Consider the following 24295-nt stretch of genomic DNA (forward strand, 5'->3'; position numbering starts at 1 on the left):
TTAGAGAAAGTGCTGTAAGACCTACCTCAAAGCTATGACTAACTTGATACATAATTATCAACTCAAAAACTTGCCCCGGAGCCATTCTTACAAGTAACCTTTTAGTTACACACACGGGGCAAGGTCTCTGGCTCCTCTACCGACCCCAGTCTATCCTAAAATCCCCCCAGGAGCCAGAAGCTCTGAGGCCAGCCAGAGCGGACATTGGCAGCGCTGGCGATTGCCCTGGTGGCAGCCACAGCCTGCATGGCAAATGGTGCATCGGCAAACATGCCCGGACAGGCTGTCCGTGGGCAGTCAGCAAACTGCCTGTGGTGCTGAGCGTGCCGTACGTGTGGTCATCCCGGGTACAGGCCTGGGGTTGCTTGTGTGTCATGCTCATGCTGACTTGGAAACTAAAACAGCATTGGCAAAATTTGATTGAAGGCACAGATCGTTCTTGGGACATCCCGGAATAACTGGGGATGCTGCAACTCGATGAAACATCCCTCAAACGGCAGCCTGACTTGCAGGGAAGCAAACATCAGGGTTTGCTGTGCAGGTGTCGGTATCCTGCTGCTTGTCCCGGTGTCCTCGTGTCCGGCACACGGCGGGGACATCCCTGGGGTCAGCAGCACGAGCCTCCAGCTGGCGACAGGGTCACTGTCTCCAGCGGCCGCAGAGGCCCTCGGAGCTCGGAGTGTCTCTGCGCCCGCTGGGCCACCAGCGGTAACCGAGGAGGAGTCCCGAGGGCGATCGGGTCCCCTCGCAGGGGTGAGGCGGTGCTCGCTCCGCAACGCCGGCGGCCCGCCGGGGCCGAGGCCGCATCTCCCGCCGCCTCGCCCGGCGCCCAGCGCGGGACCCGCGGGGCCGGCCCGGGCCGTGCCGGGCGATCACGGGGCCGCGGCGGGGCCGGGCGGGGGCGGCGCCCCGTCCTTGCCTGGGAAAGCGGCGGTGACGGCCGGCGCTGGCGGGCTGGTGCGCAGGCGGGGAAGCTGCGCGCCGCGGTCGGAAGGGAGGGGAGCGGAGGAAGGGAAGGGACGGGAAGGGGTGGCCGCGCCGGGCACAGCATGGCTGCCAAGGTAAGGCACCGCCGCCGGCGGGCGGGGAGGCGGCGGGCGGCGCGGGCGGCGGCGGGGAAGGGGCCGCGGCGGGGCGGCTGCCGGGCTTGACCTCGGGCCTGTCCTTGGTGAAACCCGGCGGTGGCGCCTCCTCCTCCTCGCGGCTCGGCGGCCCCGGGGGAGCCGGGGCTGGGCTACGGGCGGTCCCCCAGCCGGAGGGGCTGGTGCCGGCGCGGCAGGGTCCGCACCTGCCCTCGCCGGGAGCAGCGGCCTGCGCTCTGCCTGCGCTGCACCATCGGCGGCAATGACACTGCGCGGCCGCTCTGCCCGTGCCGGTGCCCGTCCCGCCGTGCCCCTGCCGGTCCCGGTGCCAGTGCCGGTGCCGGCTTGAACCCACCCTGCCCCGCCGCCGGGAACCCGCGCCCCGGCCCGGCCGCGTCTCCGCCGAGCGCCGTTGGGCCCGGCAGTGCCTCAGTGAGAGCCCCGCCGGGCGCATAGTTACACAATGTAGAGGCGCATAAATATACGCGCACACACATGTTACACACGCACACGTTTTTGGAGAGGATGCAGCGGGTCCTCGGGACAGTGGCTGGGCGGGTCCGGGAGTGGGCACAGATGTTGGCCCTGTCCTGCTTGCAGGCCTTAGCACCGTAGTCCCTTTTTGCTTTTTCTCCCATTTTGGCCATATATACCCGTTTTTACCTTCTCTTTCCACATTTGGTTATAATTTTCAACCCTTTTCACTACTCAGTGCTCTCCTGTCAGGCTGATACCTGCTATTTAGGTTTTTTTTGCTGATCAGAAGGATAAATTAATTGAAATACTTTAATTAATTGCCTAGTAATGCACTTTCATCCCAGAAAAAAAAAAATTAGCTATTATCTGGATCAAGGCCATATCTAATGGCAGATAAAATTATGTGCAGTGTTGGCGTTTCACAACTTAACTACTTTTGTTACGTTTCATTTTTGAATACTGAGACTTTAAAAAGAAATTACTCCATGTACTTCTTTTGTTGACATCTGTGATGAAGCATACACTGAGGAAACATCAGAAAACAAAGCATCCTCAAACAACTCAGTGCAGCCCACGTGCCCGGTCTGGCTGGATTTGTATGCTCCTTTATTTCAGTGAGTCCATGACAGAGCTGCTCCTGTCAGCACCTTCCTCAGTATGAACTTAGGTTATCTGAACAGCATGCTGTTTCAATAAATTGAGCAGTATGTGATTCGTCATTGCAAGGATATATGAAACAATCATCCCCAGATCTTGCGTTTACTATTTGTAAATCTCAGCTGTCCTGTCTAGCTTTTTTTTTATTTTTGATTGCCCACCGTTCCATACACACAGCATATCAGTTACATCTTACCAAACTATTGGTGTTTAAAGACTTTAAAGTCTTCCATTCGCTGAATTTATAAACGTGTTACTTACCTTTTCCTCTCCAAGCAGTAGTTCATAATTGGCAATCTATTTGAATCCATACTAGTCACATACACTTTAAAAATACTGTATATATAGTTAGTGTTTGTCTAATCAGGTAAACATGCATGGTCCGTTCTGCACATTTGCATGGTGTCCTTTTTCTCTTAGTGAGGTTTATTACACAGTTTGTATCTCCAAAATCTACACAAGCATGTGTTGGAAAGACTCAACACTTAACAAGACACTGAACTGAATATTGTACTTTTCGGGTGACATCAGGCTTGGCAGAGAGATATCCAATAAAAAGAATAATGGCTTAATCCTAGCATTATGAGTAACCTTGGTGCATTGCAAAACATAGATACAGCACTTTGTGCTGCACGGTGTACAGCCCTCACATAGGGGCTGTACACCTAAGAAGGCTTCCATTTGCAAGCTTAGATGTGTTTTGAGTGACTTCTGTTAAAAAAAAAAAAAAAAACAACAAAAAACTGGGAGCAGCTAGAATGGATCAATTATTATGTTACCTTGTGAGGCCTCAAGGCGCTTTTGTCTTCTTGAGTTGAAACAGTTGCTGTTAAACACAGGTGAATTTCTATTTTTATTGAGATCAGTAGCAAAATGTAAGTAGCGTTTCTGCTCTAACAGTAACATCTGAGCTTAGGTTCTGCAAGCACACATATGAATAACTTTGCCACGGAAAGAGCTTCTGGGCCTGAAGTTACTCACATGTGCTTGCAGGCATGGGCCTTGATTTGTGTTCTAACTTCCTCACTGATGCATCTCAGTAATGTTTACCTTTTTCACCTCAGCCAAACAATGGACTGGTGAGTCAAATGCTTTTTCTAAAATTTCTTCAGTACCTTTTCCTTGCCAGTATCCTGCATGACTGCTTCCTTTAATTTTTTAATTATACCCTTTTGGCCATATGAGTATTTGGGATTGAATGTAATTGGTCTTCGCTTGCAAGATTTCAAATGTTGACATTTTAAGCAGACTCTAGGAATTCAATCTGTCAAAAGGAAAACACAAACGGGATACTGTTAAGGCTGCGTAGTTAAGCACTCAGGTATCAAGAAATGGGCATTACAGTCCCATTTAATTTTCTTTGTTGTATATTACTCGATGTTTTGCAACTTATACAATGTTTCAACAATGTATGTTGCACATCAGTGTCTTTTCTTAAACTTTGAAAAAATTTTCTGAAAATGTTTTGGGAAAACTCGGCTGTAAATTGTATTCCCACAAATTACCAGTGAAAACCACAGGTGAGATTTTCCAGTTGATTATTATCCCATTGGTAACTAAATTACCATCCTAGGTGCTGGCTTCTATTTCTGCATTGTGCAAAAAATAGGCTATGTGGAACATCTTTATGACAACGCATGTACAAAGCACTAATGTTTTATATACTGTGTCATGCTTATTTCTTCATTTTGAGTGTTTAACAATGCAATCACAATGTTGTTTTTCTGCCCTTTAGCCAGATAGTTCTAAAGAGAAGTTACACAGTCTAGCTAATGCCCCTTGCTTGGTGTGTATTTTTCAGCAAAATTAAATGTTTGTGTTGAGTGACTGTCAGTTACCCTTGATCCCTATACTGCTACACAGTTCTGGACATAGCTGTTGTCTCATGCATGTGCAAATTGTGACTTGCTGTCTTTTTAAAGTCCTACTGCTTGGTAAAATATAAACATATTTTCAGTGGGAAGTTCTGACATACTTCTCTGTGAGACTTCTTTCTGTAGCTGATTTTGCCTGTGCTATTGTGCTACTTTGTTCAACTTAAGGTCAGAAGCTTATTTTTGTAATGGGAGCTAGTATATATACAATTTTTAAACTGTATTTCATAACCACTAAGCTGCATTCAAAACAGTTAAAAATTGCATTAATGAAAATTCCAAACTCAAATAATTTTGTGACATAAATCAAAGCCTAGAAAACTGTAAAAACAGTGGGCCTAGCACGGAAGCACTTGAACACCATTAAACTTCATCTATGCTATGAATAGCATGTGAGTAAATTTCAGTGCTTGTACTGAACTGCATAGTAATGATACAAGAGTTAATTTTTAAATACTGTGGAGTATCTCTCCACCAATTACTTGTGATGTAATTGGTTTTTTCGTGTGCGTGTGTGAACTTTTATCCATTGGACATATACTGGTTGCCTGTATTACCCAGGTTTAAAATTGTTGTCTTATGTACAAAGTGAACATAAATATTGCATGCTAAAAAAGCTTGTAAAATGGCTGTTCAAGTGAAGGCATGAACCTTATATCAGTACCTGGTGAGACTATTTGCATGCTTTAATTTTATGTGCATGCATAAGTCTTTCGAAGAACAAGTGCCTGACTGTCTGAAATATGTACATAATGTAACACAAAGAGATTTGTTGCTGACTTATATGACAATATTTGGGATAGTTCTAATGCAAGGTAAAGAAAATTTATTTTGCAGTTTTCATGTATTTAACAGGTTTTTTTAAATTTTCTTTCCTCTTGTGTTTTTCTGGAACTGTTTACTATGGAAGCTGTATCAGTGGAGTTACATGTTCTTTCTGGTTACTGCCATATTTACCTCTAAAATCCTAAACCATGCCATATCAAAACCAGTTAATCCCAATCACAGGCTCCTTGTATGCCTTGGTGTTATTATAGTCAGACATTTCCCGCTGAACACCCCAGTCCTGCAATATGCATCACCTTGGCTGAATTAATTGCAGTTGCCTCAGGCCCTGACTGTACAAGCCTCTTTATTTGCAGAAACGATCCAGTGCTTGCACTCGGTGATGTGAATTAGTGAGGTTTGGGTAAGCAATGGTTGAAATGCAGACATCATGGCAATGCAAGTCTAAGTGAACATAATTCCAAGCAGTGCCGAAACTATCGGATGCTGGTGCAACCATTCTGTTTTGATTATTTTGCTATCATGCACACCCAGCATGTCCCTTTATGCATCATGCAGCTCCATTGAGCCTGTTCGTTCAGCTCCTTCTCCCATGCTTCTCTCCTCTGTGCTAGCAGTAGGGTGGGATGTGCCTGGGAACAGACTGGATTCGCTCTTCTTGCCCTCAGTGATGCCATTCTTCCCTTCCTCCATCAAAATAGAAGAGAAGAATTGCATTGCATTGCGTATGAATTTGTTGGGCCCTCAGAAAGGAAGAGGTGAGGGATTCTAGCATGATGGGCTACTGTGTCCATGAAAGGAATGGAGTCCCTTGTGGACAGTCTCCAGCCACTCTTTGAGAAATGTGGTTGGTGAGTCCATCTCTGTTTACCTGAAGCACAACTGAGTTTGTGTACTTAATAGCACATGATTTAATACCATCATAGCACTTAATGGAACTGTGGTAATTTTTTTGGATGTGATATCACTAAGTAATATCCACATGGACAGTCCTGTTGCTAGTCTGTACAGGTCCAGTGGTGCTTGCTGATGTGTAGTTATATTTTGGAATTGTGCAGAAGTATGTAAATTCTTAAACACTATATGTATCATGAAACTCTTCTTTCCACTTTCCCCCTCGGAAAAAACATGTATTTATGCTGCTTATGACTTATTACTGCATCTTGATACCTTAAGAGAGCAGCATTTGCCTGATAGAGGAACATTGAATTTGTATGAGCGCTGATAACTTCAAACCTTCTCTAAGTGCAAAGTAGCATGAATGATGACTGCAACTGAAATAGAGGAGAAGCCAAATAATTTACTCCCCTTTGCTGTCCTCCCTGCCATTGTTTATGTGTTTAGTTTCATTTGGTTTCTTTTACTACTTAAGTCTTTGCTTATGACATTTACTCTTAGGAGGAATGCTTGAGTCCTAGTCTCACAAGACACACAGCAGTTTACAGGGCCAACTGGCAAGAATAATCCTAGGAAAGGCACTCATGGAGGGACTCTGCCATGGAAGAAGTCCATACAGCTCTCTTCTACAGTGAACACTGAATTACCCCGAAAAGGAGCTTTATTACACTGGGGTTTTTGTTTCAATTGAATTTATCTGTTTCTTTGTACTACTGCCCCCCACCTTTCTTTCTCAGAGCAAGGTGAGGGCTAGAGGAGGTGATGAATGAGGTTGCTGTATGTCTTCAATGTGTTAGAGAGGTACTGATGGCATCACATGTTGCAACTACCACTTGTTTTAACAAGTTTTTGAAACTTGCTCTTTTCTGTTATGTTGTCCCTGTAAGAGGAATTGCAGGGTGACTTTGCTTCGTGTACACCCTAGGAGAGTGCTACTAGACCTGGTAGTTATGTGTACATCTTGTCTCTCATGATGCCTGCTGAAAAGTATTTAAAGTTACCTGGATCTTACCAAGTCAGGAAATGAATTCCTCTTTCCATGCAGCTTTGGGTACCAGGAGGTTAGAGAAGCATTTCCAAATGTGCTTCAAACAATATGTTAAAGGCACTGCTCACGCTGTAATGTGCAGAGGCTTACAGCCCTGAATGGTAATAATGTGTCTTCTGACCACCTTGTTTAGGCCAATGTTTATTTTATTTATCTATGTTGTCCCAGGAGTATGACAAGGAGGTACGTGATACTGTATTTCCTGGAAGATGGCATGAATGTGCTGCTTCATTTTTGCTTTTTATCTATGGAATTGCCACTGCTTTGGCTGTAGAATGGCTTTATCATACTGAATAGAGCCTGTATGTTTGTATGGTGCCAAACCTAAACTTGCATAAGGCCTCTGTGCACTACTTGACTTTACTAATAATGCTGTTTTGCTTCAGCTACAACACAATCTTCAGAAAGAGCAACTGATGTTTTATGGTGCTAGATAACTATGGCTAGTAAAATGTGAGGTTGCATATTTTCTGGTGCATTTTCTTTCTGGAAGGTATTTGTATTTCAGTCATTTGCAGGGAGACAAAGAGGTCCTTATAAAAATACTCTATATTCAATTGCTTTGGAGTAAAGCAATTTCAACTGAAGCTGTGTGAAAACACTTAAAGGAACACTGTAAATGCATTTTTCATAAATTTTTCAAATAATGTCATGCTATTTACAAGTTCTTAGAAATATGTAATTGCAATTATATTCTTTACCAAAAATGTTACTTGACCTGCACAAAATCCAGCATGTTAAAGGATGAAATTGCTCTTAAGGAATGGGTTGTTGGCATTTTTCTTTTTCTCTGAAGAGGAAAAAAAGAAATATTTGAGAGAGAGAGGGGAAATAAATGCTTGTACACTAAACTGTAGAGAAGGAACAGAAGAAATACAGCTTGTTGCAGGACTAATCACATTCCTCTTGTTGGATACTTGTGAGGTCCCTAATGTCAGCTGCTGGATTCATATACTTATAATGTTTTGCATCCCTAGGCAGCCTGCAAGAAGTGTTTTTATGCTGACCAGTAAGGTCCACTCTTTGGATCCTTGGAGATCTGCCTTGCACTTTGGCTTACTCTTGGCCATGTGAAAACCTGAACCTACAATTTAGGCAAAGGTGACTTTTTGGTGCTCTTTAAATTAACATCTACATGCCTAACTTTTTTATCCACTTGACTTTGGAAGTAGAATTAGGAAACCTACTTGAGGTGTCAGGAATAGGTACCACAACAGCTGGTGTGCTGACTAGAGAGCATCTAAGGCAGCCAGTGGGAAATTAAAAGATAGGAATGTCCCAGAAGGACCTTCAAACAGCAAGGTTTGCACCTCTGTTTCAGGCAGGACTGTTGTGTAGTCACAACACAATACAAGGACTGGGAGGACAGACAAGTGGGCCAGAACCTGATTCAGTTTCTAGCAATTAGGGTACCCAGCTGGGAGGGGGGACATTTGGATTCTCTGTTGCCAGCAATGTTGATGCATTTTGCATGAATGATACCTCCACCTGCCACAGTTTTGGAGGGTTGCTGTGCTTGATGCTTACTACAGTTGTGCCAATGCACATTAGACATGTTGCATGTGTGGTTGCTGGGCTGGAGCTGGGGTGCAGGGTCAGCTTATCTGAAATGTCTCTACATGCTCAGGCAGGGCTGTGGCAGTGCTGGGTGTGCACCTTGGTGAAACTTCTGGAATCCTGAAAACCTTAAATTGCATGTGACTTTCTGCTCATGTATAGAATGGTTTTTGCATCATGCTGTGACTGAGGTAGTGGAGAATGCTAATGGATCTGACCCTCAAAGTGGAGTTTGGAAATACACAAACATATGTTTTATTTGTAGAGAGCACACTGAGATTGGCAGACTTGTGCCCAGACAACCAAACCTTTTAAAATAATTTTAAAATCTTCTTAGTATCATCACTACTTCCATAGTTTTAGGAGCTTATTGGTTCATTTTGGAGTCCAAGGCTAGGCTAGACCAGATCTCTGTGACTGGTTCTTTGCCTGTTTTGCCTTCCTAATACCGTGCTGTTTGTCTTTCTTCTCTGATGCCAGGGCTGAACTCGGTGTAGCTGTTCTTTTGGTTAGGTTGGTGTGGAGAGGTAGCTGTTTGTTTCCTGAACTGCCAGGTCACTACATTTTTTAAAAGCCAGTGGTAGCCATGAAGCTGTGATTTGACTTGGATAATTCAGTAGTAATGTAAGGGTGCTGGGTTGAATTATAGGGGATAACTGAGTTAGCAAAAAGTGACAGCTTTTTTTTTTTTTTAAATATTAGTTTTGTTTCTTTAAATCAGATCAGTTCTCTAATATGGTTCACAGCAAAGCAGCTTAAAGAGTTATGTGGATGTCTCTGAGCACAGAAATACATTAGGCTGGAAACCTGCAGAGGGTTTTGTATGACCACTATAGGACTATTTACTGCCTTGCATTTATAGATACTTTTGCATTTTCCACTTCTCAGCAGAAAAATGAGAAGGCAGGGTTTTTTTACCAAAATTAGCTCTATGCTTGGGTATCAGGCAGTTTTGTTTGTTGTCAGCCCTTCATGCTTGATTCATGCTGGGATAGCCATCCCATGGGCAGGACTTTTTTCCTAAAGGTAGGAGCCATGGTACAAGAGTATAGCCATGGGGATATAACTGTAAGTATTACATAGGCAAAACTGTGAGGTTGTCATAGAACTAATTGTTCAACTAATTATCCACTAGTTATTTAAATGCCAGTGGGCAATAGTTTAAATGTTCAGAAGAGAGAAAGTGAAAAATGGACCTGAAATATCAAGAAAACTTTGTCATTGTTTTCCTTTTAAGTATTTATACTCAACTCTTTGAAAGTGTTTTGTCCCATTTTCTCTATATGTTCCAGGAACTGGACTGATAGGAACATTTTTAAAGGAAATTTTCCAAGAAAGCAGAAATAAAAAATCAGACTGCCCTTGTGAATGGTTTGTAGTGTTGTGTTGTTTTTGTTTTAAAAAGATGTTTCTCTGATTGGCTTATTTATATATTCAAATGTGAACTGACTTTGCTGTAGAAGGAGTGACTGCCTCTTGTGTTAGGCAAGTTTATAGTTGTATTTGCCTTAATTATTCTCTCTGGTTCCTACATGATTTTCTAACACTGCTGATCAGTCCTAGCTCAACACCACACACAGAAGATGACTGCAGTCTTACTCTGTAGGAGTCAGGCAGCTGATGAAATCCTAACTCTCAGAAATGAAATCCTAACTCTTCAGAAATGTGAGAAATTAAAGGGGGATGACCTTAGTGCTGAAGGTGAAGAAACCTTGAGTGCCATGCAGTAATTTGTGGTTTTTTCCTTAGGTTGGTAGTTTTTGAATCATTGATACATATGTGAATTGTTAAGCACTATGACATTTTATGAATTATCCATATCAAAACGTATAGAGATCAAAATTAAAAACCTAGTTACAGAGAGATTTCACGTTTGTGTTTGAGGTTACTGTTGCCTGTATGACTATGACTTGCACATGACCTCAGTCTTGTTCCTCATCATCCAGTCCACCTTAGCATAAATAACTTTGGGTTGTCTCTTCAGCAGAAGACCCAGTCTCAAAGACTTTGGATCAGAGCTGGAGGGAGCTTCCTCTGCAAACAGAAACCTGAGACCTTTTATGGGAGTTATCATTGTGTTGGTTTTTTGTTGTTTTGGTTTGTTTCCCCCTCCCCCCCCCCCCCATATCATATTTGGAAAACTTGGCCAATCTGAGTTTATTGTAATAAATAGTACTACTGCAACTTGTGATTGCTTTAGTTATTCTAAAATACTTTTCCATTCCTGAGTGACAATTTTTCTTTGCTCTTCACTCAGCCTGTCTTGTCTCCTTAGTCTTTCCACATTTTTGGCATTCATACTGTTAATATTTTAGGTGGCTGTGATTGCAATGAATAGGGCAGATAACCTCTCTTGAAACTGTTAATTCTTTATTACAGGCCGTCCTTATGACAGGTGAAGAGTTCCCAGCCATATTAGTGCTGTTTAAAATATTACTACTTCTCTTTGATTAAAAACAGGTGCAAATAATGAAAAAAGGTGTTAACACAGCATCATATTGCATACTGTTGGATTAAAGAAATTTGTTTTAATGTGGAGTGAGACACACAAACATGTGTCTTTATTGAGACCTGTAGGATCATCTCTTTTGTAAAGTGCAGTGCTTCACAGAAAGCAGATAAAGACTGTACTGCCTCAGCACCTCTCTTGGGTATCTGGGACAGACTGTCTGACAGCAAAACAGACTGATCAGGGAGGCAAATTTGATATACTGATATACAAATTTGATATACAAAAATGATATACTGTAATTTGAAGAAGAATCTTTTAGAAATCGACTTTTTTGAAGCGCATTAATTGCTTTTTGACCAGCATATATTATTTGCTAAAAGCTGCCAGAATACAGAATTAAATTTACCTGCTAAGGTCTAAGTTTTGGTGAGCCAGCGATGACAGTCCTAGAGTTGTAGTTATCTGTAGAACTATTGTTGTATTATATTGAGATTAGCCACAGATTATATAGCTGGAACTTGCTTGTGTCTTCTGTTCAAAATAGAAATATCAAGAGAATACTTTTACTTGAAGAGTATTAGCATGTAGTCTTTAAGTTATTTTCCAATCTCATTGTAAATCAGTCCCATGTGAAGATAATATACTCTTAAATTCTTGAAGTCTGTTTTTTTAAAAAAAATTCCATCAGTATGAAAATTTCAAGGCTTTTAAATGCTATTTTTGCATTGATGGGACCCTATCAGAAGAGTAATACATGTGCTTTTTACAACTATGATTGTTATGGCCTTGATGATTAGGGCAATTGAAGAATTGGAAAGAGTAACCTTAATTCCAAAGCTGGAATACAGAAGAAGGTGTTGTGTAGCTAGATGACTACAGTTATTTGCCAGCTTTATAAATAGGTAGAAGCAGACCTTGTTTTCCCTCCTCCTTCAGATGTCTTTATGTAATTAGTGTTCTGAAGTATTAAAACCATGGCTGTTGAACAGCTGTAAAGCAAATTTAAAATATAACATTTCTGAGCAGTTGTGGAACTGCACAGGGAGGGAAGTGTGGGGGATCAAAGTCTTAGTATTTCTTATATAGTCGAACAAATTTCTTAGACTAAAAACTTTAGGAAAAGAATGAGAACAGTGATTTGATGTATTTGAATTGCATTTATCATTTCCCCAATAGAGTTTATTCTTTCTCCTTCTATTTTTGACAGTGATCTTGTTGGTACTTCCTTTGTAATTGAAATTGATTTACCGGACTTCAAATTGTTATGTAAAATGTCACTGATCACAGATTTTTCCAGCTCCATGTGCTATTTTGTATTTATCTTTTCACATTTTTCAGTCTCTGATATTTTTTCACTGAGGATTTAAAAATGTTCTTTCCTGGAGCCAACCTTCATTTCTATCTGAGAAATGAAGTTTAAACTTAACAGGAAATGGAAGGTTCAAAGAAGGCGCTGTGGCAGGTTGGAGTCTTTTTTTAGTGCTAGCTTTGCAAGGAGATGAGAAGAGAAAAATAACTACCACTGTCTATGCTTTGCTTTTCTTTCTGACATTGCGTACTGGGAAAAATGCCTGTAGATTTCAGGATATGGAAGGGCACACAGTTTTCTACCTTCTTCCTGATAGTGTTTGCATACTGCCTAAAAGTGCACTTAGTTGACAGGGGAGGATGCTTTCACAAGGATGATCCTAAGCCAGATGCCAATCATCCAGCTAGTAGGAGGAAGAAATTCTAATTGTCTTTATATTTAAGTTGCTGTTTCTTATCCCAACTTACCTGAACTCTCTCAGCCAGTAGAATCATCATTTATTTGGAGTTTTGGGGTTTTGCCTCAGCCAATGGATATTTAATTCTGGGAAGTTACCAGATGTGCCCACTTCATCAGAGTAAAGCAGTAAATTAGAATGGTATTAAAGGAATAAATTAGAGAAAATTATTCAGTGTTGGACTAGCTTGAGTGCCATCTGACTACATCTTTCATCAAAGACTGATAGAAGTTAATCAAAATGCAGGTAACATCTCCAAAACATAAAGGGCTGTCAGTGGGATCATGACACAAACATTCTATGTCTGTGCATGCAGCTCTGGTTTAGAGGTGTGTGTTCAAATGTGTGCGCATATCGTTTCCAACACTGAGAAATGAAATCTCCCCCTTTAATACCTCTTAGTACTTTTGTGTGTTTGTGGTGTTGCTTTGCATCTTTTCTGCAGTTCTTTTATGCCAGATGCCCACTACATCTACTTGATCAAGTCTGGGTCTGGTATGTGCTCTTAACTGGGGGAAGAGAGATTAGGATGTTGCCCCATATCAGTAGCAAGGCAGGAGTCTCCCTGCTTAAAGGACTTAATTGAAAAGTATATTCTGCAGAAGAAGTCAAGCATTATCATCTGTCCTTTGTTATGGGACTTCCCTGTCACATCCATCCATTGCATGACCTGGTATATAGATCTTAATTTAGGATAGAAAAGATCTGAAAATTTGTATTTCTGAACAAACAGCTGTTAGTTACTCTTGTCATTTTCTGTGCCTTGGAAATACAATCTATTTCCACTCTTCCCTGGATCCTTGGCTACTAAAACCTCTTGGTCACGTATTTTATTATTGTAGGTCTTTATCATGTTTGACAACTACTATTTGATGAAACATCACTCATTTAACAGATCTTTGACAGAAGAAACCTTTAAGTGAGGCACTGAGTATGAAAAGCCATTAGAAAAACCACGGTATGTAAAAATACTGCGTCTGCCTGATTCCTGCTCTCAGCCCATTGTGCAGTCTGAACCTGACTGGAGAAATCTTCACGTGTTTAGGGGAAGAAATTTTTGAATAATTTCACATTTCCATTAAAATAGTTTTTGTCACTGACATCAAGTCAGCCTTCCTCCTTCCTGTCACTTCACCTGTCTAAGACTGCTTGCCATTGTGTGTCAGTCTAACTGGAAACTACTTGCTAAAGATCATGAATTAGTCCCATGTTGATGCTGTTCAAAAGGAAGAAAAACATGGCAACAACAAACTTTCTGCAGTTGCTTTTGCTCTGTTAACAGACCTAGATCAATCTGCATCTTTTCTTTCAAGACTGACTGGTATTAAGCAGCAGGTTCAGTCTTTTCTGCATTGTGAACATTATACTACAAAAGTTTTGAGCTTCTCAGAGTAAAGAAAATGATAGTGACTGTAAAACTCTTGCAATTTGCTTTTGATTTTCCATAACATGTAACATACAGCTTCAGTATCTCAATTGTGAGAATAGCCCAAACCAGAATACTTAATTCTCAAGTGTGTAAACATTCAACCCAAATCCTGTATAATTGAAATGGCACTTAGTAGTTCCTTATTCTGTGTGCCTTTGACAAGTTAAGGATAGTAAACCAGCTTTTTCCCTTTTTCTTGTGGATGTGTGGGGAGAGAAGGAGGGAAGGAGGGCACTGAACTTTTGAAAATGATGGAAGGAGCTTAACAAAGTATTCACAGAAAGACTGCCAAATTGACTTATTTTCCTTCAATGTTTTTAGGAAGTTTTATACAGATTATGTGCCTACAATTCTTATGAGGCTTTTGAAAGCCTGGGGGTACTACTTTGTGTTGTCCATGACCCACAGTTTGATCAAACAAAGGGGTATATAATAAATACCAGTGTGAGGTCTCCTGGCTTTTCTGTTCGCTGGAGACTTTCTGGGCTGGTTGTGAAAACTTTGAGGTGTAACCACTGATTGATAACTCAGCATATTCTTGAGGTGAAGCATTAATTTTTTGCATTTCAAAATACTGGATCAACTGATCAGAAACAAGTTTTTGGAACTTTACTATGGTTTTGACAGTTGATGCTAAAAAGTAGAGTACTGTGGAACAGCAGACATACTGTTCTGAATTAGTTTAGTCATGTCAGGGTGCTGACATATGCCCAAGGAACGAAATGGAAGAGCTCCTGGTTAATGAGACATTGAAAGAATAGTGGCAGAATTTCTCTAATATCTTAAACTCTGCTCAGTGTTTGTTTAATCTGGTATTTTTAGATTTTAGTTTAACTACAATGTGCCCAAAGAAAATGGAAATTCCTTTCTTGGGAAAAAAAAAAGGGTTTAAATCTGTTTTCCCCTCTTCTAAAGATGCCTGCCTGAAAGTAATTTAAGGATTTTTTTTTTTAAATTCCTATCTTTAATAAAAATGTTCAGTTTGACATCATTATCATTTCCACTGCAACCAAGTGATCTCACAAAAATATTCTGAGGGCAATGCAGCAGAAGTAAATTTAATGTTTTAATGAAACAGTTATTGCTTTATGCAAGTATCTATCATAAAATAGACTTACGGATGAGAAGCCAAAATCATTCAAGCTAAAATCAGAATCATTTGTAATTAAAATGTATTAAAATGCTGAAAATATTTCCACAGTTTCTTAAGGAGATTAGAAGGTTTGAGTTATTGTTGTCAGATATCTTACAACTTCTGTAAATTGTGGAGAACTATTGTGAACTCTTTAACAATCTTGACTGGATTGCATCAAGTCATTGGTAGACCATCATGGCTGGGCTTCACGAACGAAGATTTGGGAAGGGCACTACCCACGTTTGTTGCAAGCGCGTTGGTGGCTAAAAAGGCCAATACGAGATAGACACGTCCGGTTGCAAAAGGCACAGCAGAAAGACTCCTTAGGTGGTATATTCTGCAAGGCACGATTCTTTCTGCGTTGTCTTTTCTCCTCAAGAGTGATCCTGCGTGCGTTTCAAAAGCATCAGCAGCATCACTGGTAGATAAACCTCTAGTATTACAGTGACTGCCTTACATAAACGATATAGATCTTCATTGGGTTATTTTATATTCCCACATGAAACTGCAAATTATTTGCAAGTACCCTCTTTGATAGCTTCACCTTTCTGTTCAGATCTTCAGCAAGAACGAAGGTCATGCAACTGTAGTGTCCTGTGGCAGCTGTGTAATCTGCTAATATTTAAACACCAGACATTTGTTTGTTGTTAATACTGAATTGTGAAATAAAATGTTAATCTGCCTTTACTTTGTACTCCCTGTCTTCAGGGAGATGACGTAATAATTTTAAACTTAAACCCATATGATGGGAGTTGAACAAACAGTGATACCCTTGCTCACGGGCAAAAGAGAGCGTGTTTGCAAACACATGTTTTGGCATATGTATTTTAAGATGACAGGTCTTTAAGGGAGACAGATATTTTGTAATGTGAAAGGTCAGGTTTTCCATACTCAGAGGTTGACTATGTTTACCTGGAAAAGGTAGATAAGGTAGATCGTTACTCTGACTCGGCTTTCACAGACCATGCTTCTCGTGACACAATGTGCCACTATGGTTAGTGCTGTAGAGAAAAAAAAGAAATAAAAAACATTTTTTTGTTTGAAGTAGCACTGTGTTATCATTTTCCAAAGTATGTGTTGGAATGCTCCTGTTATTTTTGTTAGCTGTGAGGAAGGGTTCCTGACTGCAGCTTTTCTTTGAGTCTCACCATTTATAGCCTTTAATAGGTTTACTTTGTGCATGTGGTGCTGTTTCCCTTGTGCAGTTGTCTTTTGTTCTTTTCAAGGTAGTAGATTGGATCCATGCTCACATAAGAATTCATGCCCACTCCCACACCCTTCCCAGTTCTCTGAGCTGCTCAGGTGTAGGATTTTAAATAGAGTTGAATAGATGGAATTGATTAAAAATAGGATCTTGAAAAGTGAACTTCTGTGTTCAAAGAAGAAAACACAACACTGAAACAAAACACATTTATCTGTCAGTTATTCCTACATAGTTACTGTCATGCAAGTATTAGTCAAGGTATGTAATGTAAACTTTTCTCCAGCATATTTGTTTCACTTGCTCATTCACAAGCATGAAGTCACAAATGACAAGTTACTCTAGCAACAACCTCAGACAGTGTCTATAAACTTTCCACACATTTATAGGGACTGATTGCACATCTATATACATTTTTTTTCCTTATCATAGTAGTTACATAAGAGCAGATGATTATCTTACAATACCCCTGTGTGGCACTGCTCCTGGTTTGTTTTCTTCAAAAGGCAGCAGATTTTTGTGTATTGCTGCAAACCATCCTGCTCAGTCACTGGGACCTTATGTTGACATAAGGAAGCTCCTGATCATTTAGGGTGTTAAAGCTGCTTTGTGCCATGCCAGGGACAGAGTGAGCATTTGGGTGATTGTTGGGGTGTGAAGCTCAAAGACAAGTGAAACCCACAGTGATTGTTGCTGTTGGGAACCTTGAGCAACATGGGCATGGGGACCTTGGAGTTATTAACTTGTATATTGCATTCAGAGGTGGGTCTCCCAGAGCTCACAGGTGCTCTGCCTAGCTGTGAGATGATGCTTCCTGAAGGTGCTGCCTTGTGAGAACGATGGCGTTAAACAGCCTTTTGTCTTAGTTGTCACTTACCCATTGCTTAATCCTGGTCCAAATACGTATTTTTTGCTAGTAACATTGAGTACCAGATAAGATTCATTCTGGCCTAATAGTCTGCCACTTCTCCCTTATAATTTCTGAGTGATAATAGGTATCTTAGCTGTCTGCTTTTTTCAGGAAGTACTTTGAATCCTGCTGTTACACAGGAGAATTTTCCAATCCTTTGCTTCTTTGGGTGAGATGAACATTTTCCTGCTAGATGTAAGCCTGAAGTTTAGCTCTAGAAGACAAATTGCTGGAACTGGGATGACTGCTTTCAGAAGATGAACATGAGGCAGTTGATGTCTTGAGTTTATGGTCAGCGCATTGGCTGTACAGTAGTACTGTCGTAACAAAACATGCCCTGGAAGAATCAAAAGGGAGAATCTATAATCTGGGCAGAGGTAGCCACTAAATGTGTTTTATCGGGTTTATAATGCCTCCATTTCTGAAAGGTGTAAGGAAGCAAAACAGAGAACAAAGTAACAGTGTTAGCATCTATCGTCTCGTCCATCTGTGGTGAGCAGGAGGGACAGGTATTTTTGAAAAATCCCCATGACTGGATGAAAGTGTCATTTGACCATTCTCAGTAGCTCATTTGGAAATAAACTTTTTTATTGAAGGACCCATAATATATCTTACGTATACTTATTGCATTTCTTCAAGTGAGCCATGAGCTCTAGTTTGATGAGAAACATTGGGATAACAGTGACATACATTCTTAACACAGCATAATGGCCATCGCAACATACCTTGCTGGTGTATCTTTGGATCACCATCCTGAAGATCATCTGAGTAAAAACGTGTTGTAGGGGAACTATGAGACAATAGGGAATATTACTTTGAGAAAGAACATGGACTGATGTATCTGCTACCATGCAGACTATGGTAGCACTTTTTGGTGGATTGGTGAAGTGATTTGAGGGCTGAGCCTTTTCTCGTAGCAATAAGAAAAGTGAAAGAAATTTCTGGTTTTAATAAAGATTTTGTTTTCGGGTTCAGTTTCTTGCTGTAGTGTGGTGCATCGATTTTTGTGGTAGGAATGACAGCAATTGTATCCTTGTCCTAGTCTGGAGACTGACTACAAACCAATAGTTCAGTTTGTTCCTAACTGCATTTTCTGATATGTGCTTAAAGTTTGGAGTGGATAGTATTGGACCCAGTATTGGCTTTTTCCTTTAGCTAAACAATTTTACTGAGTAATGACAATGCCTAGCTATTTTTACCTTAGTATCAGGGCAGTTTTATTGTCCTTTTGTTTTCCAGGTCTTTAAGTAGAAAAATTGTAGAAGTACACAGTCTAAATGTATTTTTACATAGCATCAATTAGCTATTCTTGGAAATTCTTGTAGCAGTTTTTGTTAAGATATGTACTACTTCCACCTTGGTTTCTGTACCTCCTTGGAAGGATTGGACAAACTGGACAAGGATTTTCCTGTCTGTATGTAATTGGTAACTGTGTGTAGGTCCCTAATCTGTTTGTGTGCAAAAATACTGTGGTTCATTGGGAATATCCTTGTGGGGAAACCGTCTTATGAACAAACCAGCTGCATTTGTTCTGGGACTTGGACAGTAGGATCAAAGCTAGAAGGTAATTGCACAGTAAAGGAGACTTGTTAGCTTTGATGCACTTGAGGGAAGTGAAGGTTCCACTTATTGTGGTGGAGAAGCTGGACTGGGAATTGCCAAAGACTTATAATTGTGATGGAGTGTGGATGGATGTGAATAGTTTTGTTTGAGATTTGCTGTTTCTGTTAGCTAGCAAATTTTGTTTTGCTTCACCAATGTGTGGGGTAGACTCAGCACAACTGTCTAGTTTCAATAGTGTTTATTCTGTATCTCTTCATACTGAATCAGCCTGTAGGATCTGAAAAAAACTACTGGTTATTGTTAATAGCATTCATTTTTCTTAGGTTCGCTAGGTGTTATTAGACAAAGGAATGCAGTAACTGCTGCTTAGTGTAAGGTTACACTTTTGCAAAGTGTAGTTGTAATGTTTGAGGATCAGAACTGCTTTTAGAAAATAAATGTTTTCGACTAAAGGCTTATTGTGCTCAGACCGATCAGACTGAATGTACCCGCTTGGTAGTTATCAGCTTCTCTTACAGTCCTTCTTACCCTAAGCCTTTGGGTGGTTATGCCAAATGCCATCTGACTACATTTGCTTGGGAGAAATACTCGGTTTACTGTTTGGGAGCTCTGACAAGAAGGTTTTTGATCTGCATTCAGTGCCAGCTCTCCTTGTAGTTGTCTGGTTCTGTACTTCTCTGCTTGGTGAGCTGGTCCACATCTTGCTTCAAATCTTCCCTGTAATGCCGAGTTCTGCATGGTTCGCTTTCCACTGCAGATCACAGTGAAGTTCTTTTACTGCAGAAGGAATGGCAGTCCTTTTGCTGGGAGGAGAATGTGCATGTTGGACTAACAAAAAATGCTTACTGAGGCAGCTGAAATAGGAGACAGTACCCTAGACAGATGCTGATGCAGAACACTTGTAACCTGGGATGTGGGTGTGCTGATGGAAAGTGACCAAGGGGACTTGTTAGGTTAGAAGAAAGATATGTGGTAGTATTAGTGCAAGTATGGAAGAAAGGTGATTTTCATCTAAGTAAGCAAGTTAGTTGTATTAAAATAAAAAATAGAGTGTTGTTTTAGTATAATACTTAAACAGTAGTAGTAGGTTTCTGATCTGAACTTTAACTAACTTTAACTAACTGCACTTTAACTGGTTTCCAGTATTCCAGTCATGCATTTAAACAAGAAGGTAAGGTCAAACCCTGGTTTGATCTCCTTTAGAGTCGCACATATGAAGTGTATATGTATGCTTTTAGCCAGAAGGAAACATTATGATGATCTAATGGGACCTCTTACATGAACTGGGCCACATGTGTTTGAGTCTTGGAGGTGGACTCAATAACTTGTGATGAAACTAAAGAATACCTCTAGAAGACATGAGGTTTCAATCGTGATTTGTGGTCTTTTAGTGTGTGAAATTGTGTTCTTTAGTTGTGTTTAAGAACTTCAGAAAAATAATCTTAATTTCAACACAGGCTACTAGAGCTTGTGATCACTTGTTGGGCTTTTCATCAAACATCTCTCTGTATATGCCTATGGATGATGTTCTCTAGAACTAAACAGTCTGAGCTCACCACTGTCCACCAGCAAGGCAGCCCTGCCACAGCTCTGGCTCTGTACTTGGAGAAGGACTGCTCTCCGGCATCTGACCTGCTTGGTGTCGGGGGGACATGTTTACCTCTATCAACTTTCTCCTTCAACTGAGTTCTATTCAGATTAAACCAAGATAAAAGAACAATATGAAAGATGTTTATATCTTTTTCTTTGTTTAGGACTTGCTGTTGTCCCAATAAACTTTCTGTAATATTGTAGCCATTCCAAGTATTCCAGTCACCTTTTGACTCTCTCCAAATTGTGACTACTAAAGTCATCTTTGCCATAATGGTGAGAAAGTTGAACGTTACATTTTTGCCATCAGATTAATGCTATATTGCCATAAATGCTGATTTTCCTACTGTCCTTTTTCTCTCTTGCCCACCCATGTCTTGCCACCATGTTCTTTACTGGGTGGAACACACCTGATACATTATTAGTCCTTTGTGTCTTTTGATATTATACACTCTTTGACAACCTATTTCTTCTACCTTATGAATGACAAATATATTAATACAATTGATTGGAAATGTAATATAATTTTCTTTGATTCTCAATGGATTCTGTTTTCTTGTATTGTGCAGTTTTATTTTTCTGGGAAGACTTTTTGCATTTGGTTTGAGTATGGAAGTGAGACTGAAAATGCATGTGTGTGTAAACTGAGCATAAGTCAACGAGGAGAAAAGAGGTCTGCTGGAGAAAATTAAGATCAAGGTGCAAAGAAGTCTAAGGATATGAAGAGCTCCAGCATGCAAATCAGTCTGTGTGTTACTGTCTCTCACTTACAGAGCTTTCCCTTTCTCTGTGCACCCTTTGCTGAACATTACTGCTAATGGGAGGGATTCAACATTTTTAAGTTCAATTCTTATATTGCCTGTTCTGTCTGGTTCTTCACACACATTATACCACGCATGTACACATAGTATGTTGGTAAAGACTTTCAGATGTCTACCTTAGGAATAAAAAAATCCCCACTGACATTTTCTGTGCATTATCCCAACCTTTCCCCAAATCTTCGTTCGTGAAGCCCAGCCATGAATCCCAACCTTTCCTGTAGAATGTTCTAACTTGGTTATAATCCTACCCTTTAGTTTCTGTATGCCCTGTTGTCTCCTGGGGTTTTTTTTTAATGATAAACGTTTGTTGAAGAGCTTTTCTCAGTGAACCTTACTTAATAAAGTTACTGTTTTAAGTGTTAGTGTCTGTTACACAGAATTTTCTTGTAAAGAGCAGTAACAAACATTATTTCCCTCAGATCTGCTTTATCAAATGCCTCCTCAAGCAACTAGAGATGTTAGGCCTGCCACCTCGTAGCTGGTTTTATCTTTGTGGAGAGAAGATTAAGTAAAATGGAGAAGTCTTTCCAGTAACAAAACACATTACCTAAGCCCGGTTATGTGAGAGTCAGTAAATATCACCTGAGTTGACTGGAAGAGAAGCAGCTTTTGTCTGTGGGTCACTTTTCATCAGGCATGCTACCTGTCAGCTTGCAGTCTTGTTGGCATCAGATTACTTAGCCCACCTTCAACTGCTGACATAACTGGGAACAATTTACAGAATGGTATGGAAAGTGATATTTTGACCTTTTCCGAAGTGGAAATCTGCTAGTAACAACTGTCATCAGGATCAGTTTTTGTGTCTGTGTGTACAGCTTCAGCCTTGCCCATAGCTGGGTATGGATGAAAAGCTGAATTAAATACTTCTCTTAGCACTGGTATGGCTGCATTAGCATTGGTCCTCCTGAAGCTTCTAATGTAACTTAATAGAGGCTCTTTTCCTTATTTGGGGTCAGATACGCCTTTCAAAATGGACATTGGTGGATGACACACTGATGTACCAATTAACACGGTGTTAACCATGCCTTTCCTCTCCTGTTTGCTGGGAAATGGAGGAAAGCCATGGTCTGCAGCCACTGCTTGGCCTGCCAGTCTGCAGTGCTTCTATGCATTCACTGACCCGACCAGCTTCAGCCTATGGTTTGAAGAAACTAACTGTTCAAAAACACCACCTAAATTCCCTGATAATCAAAAGGGGGCTGAAAAATGGCAACTGGGCTGTGAGCACAGCTCCCAAGTTTCTCAAGACTGTTAATTTCAGTGAAACCAAAGGAAAGTGAGTGTAAGTTCAGCTATCAGCATGTACCTTTTCCTTTTTTTTTTTCACCCCTGGATTCTTTAGGCTTAGATTTCTGTGCAGTATAAAATTTAAACTTTAGGCAGATGAAGTGTGATACTGATTTATATTTAATGGCTATAAGTGTTTGAAATGTCATTTGTTTGCCTATACTATGACAAGATTCTGAACTGAAGCAGCATAGACATGATTTTTTTGATTTCCACAAAATTCCCAATTGCTCTAGACTAACAGATTTTTACAAATGGGGTTAATTAAGTCTTTGCTTACAGTGATTATATTTAAGACAGCTTGCACTTTAGAAAATACACATTTTTACATTGCCAACGTCACAATTACACTTTGATTTTTTGCAAGTGGTTTCATGTGGATTTCTGTGCAAGCACAGAATTGGGATTCCAGCTGTGGACTTTGTCAGTTGAGTCCTAGCATAACTTCAGGCGTGGTTTTTCCCTTTTAAAAAGCCCTCTAAAATTTGATAAGAAACTTTAATCATACACTTTTTCTAAAATACTCTGGGTTTTGGTTTTTTGGTGGGACTTTTTTGTTGTCTTTTGTTTTTGTTTAGTTTTTAAATGATTCATTTAGGGTGAGGAAAAGCTTACTAAAGATTCTTTATTAAATATACATGTGAGGATGTAATGCTGTTGTACTGACTGACACTAGAAATGCACTTGCAGTCACATTTGCCTTTACAGTCTACATTGCTCTTAAGACTTGTCAGAAAGGGAGATAGTGTTTTATTGATAACGTTTCTGATGTCTAATTCTTAGGTGAGGGTAAGATTTTATGTCTTGCCCTTTGGCTGTTTATTCCTCATTACAGAGATGTTTTCCCAATTTTTTTTAAAATCCAGGTCTGCTTACAAAGTAATTTACTTTTTATTAGAAATAGGTTGATGTTCTGTATTGACTTATCTGATGATGGTTATTATGCTGGCAAGCAAGATTTTATCAAAGTATCCTGAAGAAGGAAAGGGAAACTCTATAGCAGGCACAGACTGAGGGGATGAATCCACTTACTGCCAAAAGCAGCAAATGGATTGTATGGTGTGTCAACCATGATAATACCGATGGACTTACTTCATAGTGAGTTGAATATTTTTTGATTCAGTGTTTTGGGACAAAAGAGTGTAACTATTTTGGGTTTGTGGTGGTAAATGTAACTCTAGATTTTAGTTGGAACTGGCTAGTTGTCTGATCTGCAGAAAATCCAGATACTCTGTGTTCTGAATTCACCTCATCAGAAAGATCTACACTGTAAGTTTAAAATGTTGGAAGTAATAAACCAGAAAAATACATTGAAATTCAGTCTTTTATGGAGCTGCTTTCTTGGAAAAGTTTGTAAGAGTATTTTATTCTTGCCATTTATCAGTTGTGGGCTGTGTATGGTACTCTGAAATCCTTAGGTGAAAGGTGCTGGAAGCGTAAAAATCTGTATGGTAAAGATGGTGTAATGCTGCATCCCAGCAGAGAGGTATATTGTAAAGATTTGATTCTTGAATGTCTTTATGACTTGTTACTGTGTGCTTGTTTAAGAATTGCAGGATTGCATAAAGAAAGCAGTTAGAACAAAAATCTTGAATATCTTTACGTAAAGTGTGAAATGAGTAAAATAAACATGGCCAGCTAAAGCAGTACCTAATTTATGTAAGGTGAACATTTATTTTCCTCACTCGTTCTGTTGTTTGAGTTCTTTTTAAATGACACTTTGACATCTTTTATATAAATTATGCATATTAATGTAATTGTAT

General features: G+C 40.2%; 1 protein-coding gene across 7 annotated transcripts in view; it reads left to right on the forward strand.

Annotated features, from left to right (window-relative positions):
* The first annotated feature begins 462 nt into the window (after positions 1-462).
* Positions 463-24295, forward strand: part of SLC25A13 (solute carrier family 25 member 13) — a 102076-nt gene continuing 78243 nt past the window's right edge. Inside the window, exons 1-3 of one of the 7 annotated variants that reach the window (XM_064676948.1) lie at positions 1035-1061; positions 3281-3295; positions 6990-7004. In XM_064676948.1, the coding sequence (XP_064533018.1) occupies positions 1050-1061; positions 3281-3295; positions 6990-7004 (42 nt within the window). In that variant the 5' untranslated portion in view covers positions 1035-1049. Of the gene's footprint in view, positions 754-922; positions 1062-3280; positions 3296-6989; positions 7005-9730; positions 9750-16956; positions 20701-21552; positions 24019-24295 lie in introns of those variants that run through there. The other 6 variants (XM_064676956.1, XM_064676940.1, XM_064676976.1 and 3 more) reach the window with 6 other exon arrangements.

Source organism: Pseudopipra pipra, chromosome 1 (genome assembly GCF_036250125.1).
Source record: "Pseudopipra pipra isolate bDixPip1 chromosome 1, bDixPip1.hap1, whole genome shotgun sequence".
Classification (NCBI taxonomy): Eukaryota; Metazoa; Chordata; class Aves; order Passeriformes; family Pipridae; genus Pseudopipra; species Pseudopipra pipra.